This window comes from Xyrauchen texanus, chromosome 13 (assembly GCF_025860055.1).
Source record: "Xyrauchen texanus isolate HMW12.3.18 chromosome 13, RBS_HiC_50CHRs, whole genome shotgun sequence".
Taxonomy (NCBI): Eukaryota; Metazoa; Chordata; class Actinopteri; order Cypriniformes; family Catostomidae; genus Xyrauchen; species Xyrauchen texanus.
In genome coordinates, this window is record NC_068288.1 from 36,281,470 (window position 1) to 36,293,163 (window position 11,694).

The 11,694-nt window shown below is 37.2% G+C and overlaps 1 protein-coding gene across 1 annotated transcript; it reads right to left on the bottom strand.

Moving 5' to 3' along the window:
* Positions 1-4,641: 4,641 nt before the first annotated feature.
* On the bottom strand, positions 4,642-11,614 carry trnt1 (tRNA nucleotidyl transferase, CCA-adding, 1). The gene is made up of 8 exons (XM_052140917.1): positions 11,572-11,614; positions 11,229-11,342; positions 7,594-7,787; positions 7,260-7,398; positions 6,883-7,009; positions 6,174-6,367; positions 5,816-6,069; positions 4,642-5,645 (listed from the first exon to the last, which is right to left on the bottom strand). Exons 2-8 carry the CDS (start codon positions 11,287-11,289, stop codon positions 5,397-5,399), a joined length of 1,218 nt encoding a protein of 405 aa, XP_051996877.1. The 5' UTR covers positions 11,290-11,342; positions 11,572-11,614; the 3' UTR covers positions 4,642-5,396.
* Between the last annotated feature and the right edge of the window lie 80 nt (positions 11,615-11,694).

The following is an 11,694-nucleotide window of genomic DNA, read 5'->3' on the forward strand; positions in this document are numbered from 1 at the left end:
CTGCACATCTTTAGTGTGTGTGATGCTGAGCGGAGACTGCATGTTTTTATGTGAAGGTTTGAAGGAAGGTGGAGCTATCATTCAAGACCACTCTTGAACTCCATATGGCATTCAGGCTACAGAGGGACAATGTTCCAGGTGACAGACAGACTCTTTAGCATTCTGGAATTTGGATGTTTCTGTATTAGGCAACAAATCCTTTCTAAACAAAGGCCTATAATTATATGTTACAGTTAAAAGACACAATTGAGCGTTTCTTCAAATTCAGACAATTTAATGTCCTAGAGGTTGATTTTTATTAATATATTTTTTAATGAAAGTCACATTACAACTCACTTAACTTTTTTACCATGCCTTATTTTATTTTTGATACTTTTAAAATGGATTTGATATATATATATATTTCTCTTTTCTTTTTTTTTTTTTTTTTGTGCCAGGTTCAACTATGAAAATTATTCTAAAAACAGAAATGAATATATGTTTAAAACTATGATAATTAAAACAGTGGAGGAAAAAAATTTAACATTTCAATATTTGTTAAAAAAAGTTTGTAATTATTTTCCCCAAAGAATACTATTGTCTCACATTGGTGCACCATTTCCATCACACTAAACGTTGCCCTTAAAGGGATAGTTCACCCAAAAATAAAAAATAAATTATCTAATTTACTCACGTTCATGCCATCGCAGATGTATATGATTTTCTTAATTCTGCAGAACACAAATTAAGATTTTTAGAAGAATATTTCAGCTCTGTAGGTCCTTAAAATGCAAGTTAATGGGTGCCAAAAAGTTGACACTCCAAAAAGCACATAAAGGCAGTATAAAAGTAATCCATATGACTCCAGTGTTTTAATCCATATCTTCAGAAGTGATATGATGGGTGTGGGTGAGAAACAGATCAATATTTGTTTTTGGTTTTTTTGCTTAATTCGCCCTGCCCAGAAGGGAGCGATACATATGAAAAATGGGAATCACCAAAAACTGAAAGTGGAGATTGCCTGAGCAGGGAGGAGAATTTATAGTGAAATAGGACTTAAATATTGATCTGTTTCTCAACCACACCTATCACATCGCTTCTTAAGACATTGATTTAACTAACGGAGTCTTATGGATTACTTTTATGCTGACTAATTAATTAGACCAAAAGAGCTGAGAAATTATTCTAAAATCTTCATTTGAGTTCAGCAGAACTTCATACACACCAGGAATTGCATAAGGGTGAGTAAATGAGAAATGTTTTATTTTTGGGTGAACTATTCCTTTAATAAATCTTCTGTTTCAAAAGTTACTGTACTTGTTAACCAAGTCAATAAAAGTGTCAGTGAAAAGCATGCTTGCAATTAAATGTGAGTTAAAAAAAATCAATGTAATCATCATATGTGAGCATAATGGTTTTATTGGGTGCCTATTCCAATCAAGCTGCAATTTTGCCAAATTATGCCAAAAATTTGAAAATATTATTTAAATGTTAGCTAATGTTAGCCTTAGGCAGTGAAAAGGAGTTGGCTATTTTAATAATAAAAAAATATATATAATTCCCATCGCCAACATATCCACCTCAGATTGTATTTCTAGAGTTCTATTTAACACAATACAGAATTTGAGATGCCACACAAATGACACTGGGAATTGTAATTTAAAAAAAAAAAGACAAAATGACAAATCTCCTGTGATGCATGTACATACATTGTTAGTGAACGAAGTAAATAAAGTAGCAAGAATGTGAAAATACACTTCACTTTCTTGAAGTCTCTTATAATGTCCCTCAATAAGTGCCACGTTATCGATCAGGTAGAACTACTCAAAAATAGCTTCATTAATAATTTTCCAGATCTGTCTTACATAAATACTCAGTATGCCAAAAAGTTCAGAAAATATGGATACAGTCTTTTCTAACACTAATACTTTTCTGTCACCCTCATCGATTGAAGAAAGTTAAAGAGAAAAGCTTCGCACCATGGTACAATGATCACACTCATGTTCTCAGTAGAGCAGTTTGAAAAATGGAGCACAAGTGGAAGAATCAAAAATCTGAGGTATTTTGAGTTGCATGGAAGGTAGTGCCTCAAGCTACAGACAGGCTCTAAATGCTGCCAGGTGTGCAAACTCATTGAAAATAACCACACCAATTCAAGGTGTTTATTCAGTGTTGTGGCTAAATTGTCAAGTAACAAAGCTTTGACTGAACCAGATATCCGATCGCAGAACAGTTGTATTAGCTTTATGAATTTCTTCGCTGATACAATTAAAACCATTGGAAACAAGCTATTAAATTGCATTTATGCAACTGTCTGCCACAGCACTTGAGAAGTCCTCATAGTCTCAAGTGTCTCATAGTATTCCCTATGAGCAACTTCAGTCCTTCACTGTCATAGGTCAGGAAAAGATAACAAAATCTATTAAAGCATCAAAAGTCAAATGTACATTGCATCCGGAAAGTATTCACAGCACTTCACTTTTTCTACATTTTGTTATGTTACAGCCTTATTCCAATTTTTTTTTTTTAATTCATTATTTTCCATAATGGCAACATGAAAGAAGTTTGTTTGAAATCTATGAAAACGTATTAACAATAAAAAAAAAAATCTAATAAAATAAATAAAAATAATTATTCACAGCCTTGTTCAATACTTTGTTGAAGCATGTGTATGATGCTACAAGCTTGGTACACCATTCTTCTTTGCAGGACCTCTCAAGCTCCATCAGGTTGGATGGGGAGCGTCATTGCTCAGCCATTTTCAGATTTCTCCTGAGATGTTCAATCAGGTTCAAGTCTGGGCTCTGGCTGGGCCACTCAAGGACATTCACAGAGTTGTCCCGTAGCCACTCTTTTGTTATCTTGGCGGTGTGCTTAGGGTCATTGTCCTGTTGGAAGATGAACTTTCACCCCAGTCTGAGGTCCAGAGCAGGTTTTCATCAAGGATGTTTCTGTACATTGCTGCATTCATCTTTCCCTCGATCCTGACTAGTCTCCCAGTTCCTGCCACTGAAAAACATCCCCACAGCATGATGCTGCTGCCACCACCATGCTTCACTGTAGGGATGGTATTGGCCAGATGATGAGTGGTGCATGGTTTCCTCCAGACATGACGCTTGCCATTCAGGCCAAAGAGTTCAATCTTTGTTTCATCAGACCAGATAATTTTTTTTTCTCATGGTCTGAGAGTCCTTCAAGTGCCTTTTGGCAAACACTAGGTGGGCCGTCTGGCCACTCTACCATACAGGCCTGATTGGTGGAGTGCTGCAGAGATGGTTGTTCTTCTGGAAGGTTCTCCTCTCTCCACAGAGAAAGGTTGGAGCTCTGTCAGAGTGACCATCGGGTTCTTGGTCACCTCCCTGACTAAGGCCCGATCACTCAGTTTGGCCGGGTGGCCAGCTCTAGGAAAAGTCATGGTGGTTCCAAACTTCTTCCATTTACAGATGATGGAGGCCACTGTGCTCATTGGGCCCTTCAATGCTGCAGAAATTTTCCTGTACCCTTCCCCAGATCTGCGCCTCAATACAATCCAACAGGCAAGGTCTACAGGCAATACCTTGGACTTCATGGCTTGTGCTCTGACATGCACTGTTAACTGTGGGACCTTATATAGACAGGTGTGTGCCTTTCCAAATCATGTCCGTCAACTGAATTTACAACAGGTGGACTCCAATAAAGTTGTAAAAACATATCAAGGATGATCAGTGGAAACGGGATGCACCGGAGCTCAATTTTGAGTGTCATGGCAAAGGCTGTGAATAATTCTGTACATGCGATTTTATTATTTTCTAAATTTTTTTTGCAAAGATTTCAAACAATCTTCTTTCACGTTGTCATTATGGGGTATTGTTTGTAAAAATGTTATGTGCTGTGAATACTTTCCGGATGCACTGTATGTTAGACCCCATACCTACTGAAAGAGGTGTTTTCTGTAATCTCAGAACTACTTCTTAATATTATTAATGCCTCGCTATCCTTAGGGCATGTTCCAAGAAACTTTAATCTGGCAATTATCAAACCCCTTATCAAGAAACCACAGCTTGATCCTGGAGAGTTGGCAAATTATCCACCTTTTTCTACATTACGCATGAAATGTGGCTGTTACTTACGTTTAATCCATCTTCTTAAGTGATCTAATCGGTTTTGTGTGAGAACAGACCAAACTGGAACTCCTTTTCCACTATGAATCTTGACCTCAGCAGTCTCCATGGCAATCATGATTTCAAGCTCAATTACACGTTCTAGTGCATGCTCAGAGTGCTAGATGGTGCTAGGAAGTGTATTCGAGCTTGAAACCATGATCATGCCCAGAGACTGCAATGGCAAGGTGCACAATGAAAAAGAAAAATGTATGTTTTGGACCGTTCTCAACAAAAAACAATTGGTTTGCTTCAGGGTACATGAATGAAACCACTGGAGTCATATGGATTACTTTTATGCTACTTTTGTGCTTTTTGGAGCTTCACAATTTTGGGCATTCTTCATTTGCATTGAATGGACCTACAGGAAGAGACATTTTTCAAAAAAATCTTCGTTTGTGTTCTGTGGAAGAAAGAAAAGTCATACACATCTGAGATGGCATGATGACAAGCAAATGAGAGAATTTTAATTTTCGGTGAACTATTCCTTTAAAAAAAGACACCATTGTAAGTAATGCGTGTTACTTTATTTCTAAGTATACACCTGGGGAGTTGGTTACATAACCTTTTAACAACCATGAAATTGTTGACAAAAGAAAAGGAAAAAAATCCTCATATTGAAACCATGGCTATGGCTTCTTGAGAAAAATCATAGCTCATCTCAGACAGAATTATCCTTTAGTATAATAATTACACCAATTCACTACTCTCAAAGGACAAATCCTGCATCAAATGAAGAAAATAACGAATTTTGGACTTTGATCGTATTAATGAATAATATTCGATAATGATATGACAAACTAAATCCCCATTTACAAAGTAAAGGTTCCATGAATTCTATGAATAGTTTAAACAGCAGACAGAACATTTTGAGTGTTTACAATGCCTGTGGCTCAAAGACTGGGTAAAAGCTTCATTTATTACACTGTTCTAAATCTGGCAACGTTCATGGCGCCAAGCTCCAAGCCATTGTCTGCGTCCTGAAAACCAAGCAAAACACAAAGCAACCACAGATACACAAGACAGCAACCTTCACAACTTATGACAGTCGTAAACCTTAGGCAACTTTGTATTCATGAGCCACAGAACAAAGTTATAAATGATATTAAGAGCCAAAAGACAGCCTTGATGGTTTCATTTCTCTCCACAATAGACTCAATTGAGGTGGGAAGGAAGAGCTTCTTCTGCATGCAAAAATGACTCTTGATGCATTAGGCTATAGCATGTGCATGTAGAGACATAAGCAGTTTTGATACTAGTGTGTTCTTTTGACTTATATCAGGATCTGTTCAGAGTTGCCAGGAGTTCCTCTTTGCTCATCTGATAGCGGCTATTCTTCCACGTGTCCCTAAGCTCTTGCAGGATAGTGCCAATCTCCTTACCCGAGGTAATACCCAGCTTGCGCAGGTCATGCCCACTGACTGGGAAGTGAGGGATGGACCACCTGCGTAGCTCATCAAAGAGCTTCTTTTCTCCCTGGTACTTTAGTAACTCCAGGACTTTACTCTGGGTGTCTGGCTCTCGGGACTGCAGTAAAAAAAAAGTTCAGATGAATAATTTTTTACACTCTGTTTAAAGAACACTTATACCAAAACTGTCAAAGATAAATATGGTTATAAGTTTAAAACAAAAAATAAAAACAATATATAATTTCATAAATTATCAATTGTTGTCTCCAAGGAAAAGAATGTACATACATCAATTATGAAATCCGTGTATGGTTTAAGGCATTCATGTGCATCTATCCCCTTAACAAGGTCTCGTCTGTGTTTAACCAAGAAGAGGCCCAGGTTTTTCTCTTGTCTGGAAAGCTTTAGTCGCAGATCCATCCTCTCTATCTCAACCTGGTTTCGGAATAGAGATGCCAAGATAGTCATGGGTTTAAGAGAGCTCTCACGAGCCCTCTGCCAGATCTTCTTCATCTCTCCAACATTGCCATCTGCTGGAAGACCTGCACACAACACACAGACCTCTCTTGGGATCTTGGTGTCAGAGTATTTGCCCATTTTGAATTTCAAACTTTTTGTTGATAAAAGACAAGTTGTTGTGTCTCACCTATGTACTGGGCCAGATCCAGCTCATAGATGAGCTCAAGAAGGTGACCGGCATGGTTTCCAACAAGCATCTTCTTCAGTTCAACCCAGATCCGCTCTCCTGAGATCCCTGCCAATCCATTGGCATTCTCTCTGATTGCATCCAAAGTCTCAGGTTCATGTTGTTTGGGCTCAGCTGCCACTCGTCCGTAGAATCTACAGCCAGAGCGATAACACAGAGGTAAACCACATGAGCCATTTAAATTAAAATCAAACATACAGTAGGTTTACATACTATATTGTAAAATTAAAAGAATGGTTCACCCAAAAATGACAATTCTGTTTTCATTTCATCACACTTACATTATGTTGTTCCAAACCTGTATGTCTTCCTTCTTCTGTGGAACACAAAAGTAGATATTTTGAAGAATGTTCATGCCACAATTTTTCCCATATAATCAAAGCATATTCTAACAAGGGAATGCTCTTTTTGGAGCTTGATAGATTGTGGTCAATGCTGCTTACATTATATTACAACATTTCTCCTTTTACATTCCACATAAGAAATTTTGTTGCCAGAAGATGGAATTTCCATTTTTGGTAGAACTACTCCTTTAAAATATACAAACCAATTAAAGACAGACAGTGTTGCTTCTGTATTAGAGTGTTTTTTTTTTTCCGCACATCTGTCAATTGGAAGTCACGTTGTCTGAGGAGCCAAAATGAAGTACCTGAAATATCTCAAAATTCGAAGATAGTCCTCCTGGATCCGTAGTGAGGCACTGCCAACAAACTTCACTTTCCTGTTCTTGAGGTCCTCATATCCTTGGAAATAATCATACAAAGTCCCATCCAGCCCTGAAAAGACATCACACAAATGTTAATGATTGCAAGTTCAGGCTAATTTAATCAAATTTTTTTTTTTTTTATCGAGTTAGTATCGATACTGATGTACCAGGGCTGGTACAGTACCGAAGCCAAAATGGTGGTATCGGAGCAACCCTAGTTTGTAGTGACATTAGGATGAGTAAATAATGATAATTTTCATTCTGATCGACATAATCCTTTAAATTGGCTTAAAATCACTGTAGAGTCTCTTATGGATTACCCAGGAACATGGAGTTGATGGTGAGGTCTCTACGTTCTGCATCTTTCTGCCAGTCAGTGGTAAACTCCACCTCTGCATGCCGCCCATCGGGCTGTACATCCACTCGCAAAGTGGTCACCTCAAAGTTCTCATTATGAAGCTACACAATAGAAGTACAATATCAATTATACAGCAAGAGCAATTTTATAGTTCAGGAATCCAACCAACCTTTAATATTAATGCATCTAGAGAAGCCATTATATAATTTAGGCTGCAGTACAGCATTAGGGGTTTTAGAGTGAGGATTACACCTCAGTTTCTAAAAATATCTTAAAACCAACTAGCTCCATCTTACCCTTGCAGTGATGGTGCCATGTTTCTCCCCTTTGTTGTTTATCATCCTGATCCCCGCTGTCTGGAACATTTTCTTCATTTCCTCTGGTGTGGCTGTGGTGGCAAAATCCACATCTTCAGGCCATTTTCCTGACAGAAGATCCCGTACTGCACCACCGGCAATCCTCAGCTCAAACTGGTTCTTTTCAAATATTTCTGTCAGGGTAATAAAAAGGAGAGGTAATTTCCCTGGTTTAACTGTTATTCTTCTAATCTAAAACTGGATAATAGTCATAGTAAAAAGTTAGATCAATCTAAACATTCACTGGCAATGTAAATCAAACGACCATGGTACTGCCACCAGATGCCAACAGTGTACCATGGTACCACACTGTGATTTATGTAAGGCTTTTTTTTATGGACAATAAATAAATACAACAGCCAGAGGGGAATATTTATAAAGCCAATTTTACTTTGCAAAGGTGGCACAGAAGCTGCACCTGAGGTGGCATATAGTTGTATTTACACTGACAGTTTAATGCTACTCAGAGCAGGCATAATAGCATTTACACAGCAATTACAAAAAACATTTAAAATATAGAAATGTAAGAAGAGGAAATTATACTTTTAAATATAAAACCAAAGTATAAAACAAAATGTTCATAGTTTAGTTTATGTAATTCCATGTATTTAAATGTATTTATGTATGATAAATTATATTCTTGTATAATTTATTGACTACTTTAACACGTTTTAATGGTAGTGCATTGAATTCTTTGAGCTGCATTCTAACACACTGCCCCAGTAGAGAGCAGAGTTGCCATGGAAACGGGAACATGTCCTCAAATAAACACAGAGAACCTAACTGACAAATGCAAAACTCTTCTCTCACTGTCATTTATTGCTTTCAGGTCAGTGATATGTGAAAAACACACAAATAACACACCAAATTGTTATCAGCACATGCTCAAACATCTAATCGTTGGGTTTCTGATTAATGTTTACTTGAATTGTTTGTGTATTTATTTGTAATATAAAAGTTCAGATTCTTATCGGTTTTCAGAAAAATTGTGTGACTAGATAGATAAAGGATCTGGTTTATGAGGATCGATTAGTCTTTTGAATACATTGTGAGAAAGGTTGTTAAGGTTTGAAATGGTAATACGTAAATAAAAGGGGAGTATACATTATTTATTATGAAGACGTGTACACTGTACCATTACTTGGTGACGCCACTTGCTTGGGGGGCATTTTGAGTGTTGCAGGATGAAATTAAAGGGAGTTTTGTGAAGCAATCATTAGTGCACATGTGTTGTTAGAATTATTTTTATTGTCACTACTCTCTCTATCTCTCTCTATATATATATATACAGTTGAAGTCAGAAGTTTACATACATTTAGGTTGACGTCATTAAAACTAATTTAAACACTCCACAGATTTCATATTAGCAAACTATAGTTTAGTAAAGTAGTTTAGGACATCTACTTTGAGCATGACATGAGTAATTTTTCAAACAATTGTTTACAGACAGATTGTTTCACTTTTAATTGACTATATCACGATTCCAGTGGGTCAAAAGTTTACATACATTAAATTAACTGTGCATTTAAGCAGCATGGAAAATTCCACGAAAAGATATCAAGCCATTAGGAAACTAGCCAATTAGCTTTTGATAGGCTAATTGGAGTCAATTTGAGGTGTACCTGTAGATGTATTTTAAGGCCTACCTTCAAACTCAGTGCCTCTTTGCTTGACATCATGGGAAAATCAAAAGAACTCAGTCAAGACCTCAGAAAAAAAAAATGGTGGACACCCACAAGTCTGGTTCTCCCTTGGGAACCATTTCCAAACGCCTGAAGGTACCACGTTCATCTGTACAAACAATAGTACACAAGAATAAACACCATGGGACAATGCAGCCATCATACTGCTCAGGAAGGAGATGCATTAGGTCTCCTAGAGATGACCATAGTTTGGTGTGAAAAGTGCAAATCAATCCCAGAACAACAGCAAAGGGCCTTGTGAGGATGCTGGAGGAAACAGATAAGTATCTATATCCACAGTAAAACGAGTCCTATATTGACATAACCTGAAAGGCTGCTCGGCAAGGAAGAAGCCACTGCTCCAAAACTGTCATAAAAAAGCCAGACTACAGTTTGCAAGTGCACATGAGGACAAAGACCTTACTTTTTGGAGAAATGTCCTCCGGTCTGATGAAACAAATGTAACTGTTTGGCCATAATAACCATAGTTATGTTTGCAGGAAAAAGGGTGAGGCTTGCAAGCCAAAGAGCACCATCCCAACTGTGAAGCATTGGGGTGGCAACATCATGTTGTGGAGGTGCTTTGCTGCAGGAGGGACTGGTGCACTTCACAAAATAAATGGCATCATGAGGAAGGAAATAATATGGATATATTGAAGCAATATCTCAAGACATCAGCCAGGAAGTCAAAGCTGTCACAAATGGGTCTTCCAAATCTGAGGCAAAATGGCTTAAGAACAACAAATTCAATGTATTGGAGTGGCCATCACAAAGCCCTGACCTCAATCTGATAGAAAATGTGTGGGCAGAACTGAAAAAGCATGTGGGAGCAAGGAGGCCTTCAAACCTGACTCGGTTACACCAGTTCTGTCTGGAGGAATGGGTCAAAATTATTGTGAGAAGCTTGTGGAAGGCTACCCAAAATGTTTGACCCAAGTTAAACAATTTAAAGGCAATTCTACCAAATACTGACAAAGAGTGTGTAAACTTCTGACCCACAGGGAATGTGTGAAATAAATAAATCATTCTCTTTACTAGAAGTCTGACATTTCACATTCTTAAAATATAGTGATCATAACTAACCTAAAATGGGGAATGTTTTATACGATTAAATGTCAGGAATTGTGAAATCTGAGTTTAAATGTATTTGACTAAGGTGTATGTAAACTTCTGACTTCAACTACATGCATGTATAGAGGGGGGGGGGGACTCTTGCCTCTCTCTCTCTCTCTCTCTGTCATTTATTGCTTACAGCATAACAATTACATAATTTACAGTCCCAATCTGCCCAAAATATATGCTCTATCATGATGACAACAACAAAGTTTATAGCTGCTCTGAGAATGTATAGCATTTACATAGAACCAAAGCAGCATCAGAACTGCCTTTCGTACTAAGAGCTGAGGTGGGTCAGAGCAGGCATAATTATGCATTATAAACAGGCACAGCAGGCTTAACTTGGCTGTGTAAAGACTCCTTAAGAGGTTTATACATCAACAGTGTTTGTTGACATTTTTAATTCTTATCAATGCCCAATGAAGACATAAGATATTTAAATCAATAGAAATAAAACAAGAGTTAAAATCAACCAAAAAGAGTGGGAGGAGTGGATTCTTGTATTATAAAAATAAATAAATCACATTTATGAATAAAAAAATTCTGCAAATAATAAACAAATTTGAAACACATGTTATTCACACAAATTATCTACAAAACTGACAGTAAATTGAATCTGTGATTATTTGTAAAAAATTTAAATAACATCAAAGGTGATGTCAGATACCATTTTTCTTTGAGAGATACTTGCTTAAATCCATACAGAAAGATTTAACAATAACACACACACACACACACACACACACACACACACAAAACTTAACTGTTCAAACTTACCTGCTAGACCAACCAGTCCGTCAGTAAATAAAGAATCGAACTCTTTTGTATTCAGCTGCATTGTGGTGAACGATCTGTGACTCCACGTGAGATTAATCTGTCTGATCTGTAGTGCTACAGACAACAGTGAGGTTAAAGTTCAATTTAAATTTCCCACACCACATATTTAATGGTGAACAGTGGATAACCATATCTTATCGTTTAAAGTGACTCTTTGAGGATATTTCACAAGGTGACAGGCACAAAAAATAATATCAACAACATGGTAAAGTGGGTGAGGTTGTAAATCGAGTACTAATTAGCACACACGGTTTATTTAATAAGATATATATAAGATATTTACCGCATCGATAATTTCCATCAAGCCATGTTCAGCCATAACGTATATCACAGTAGAGGGCGTGGCCACGCTACGCATTACATTTATGAGATGCATACGTAATGAGCATGTACAGCCAATGAAAAT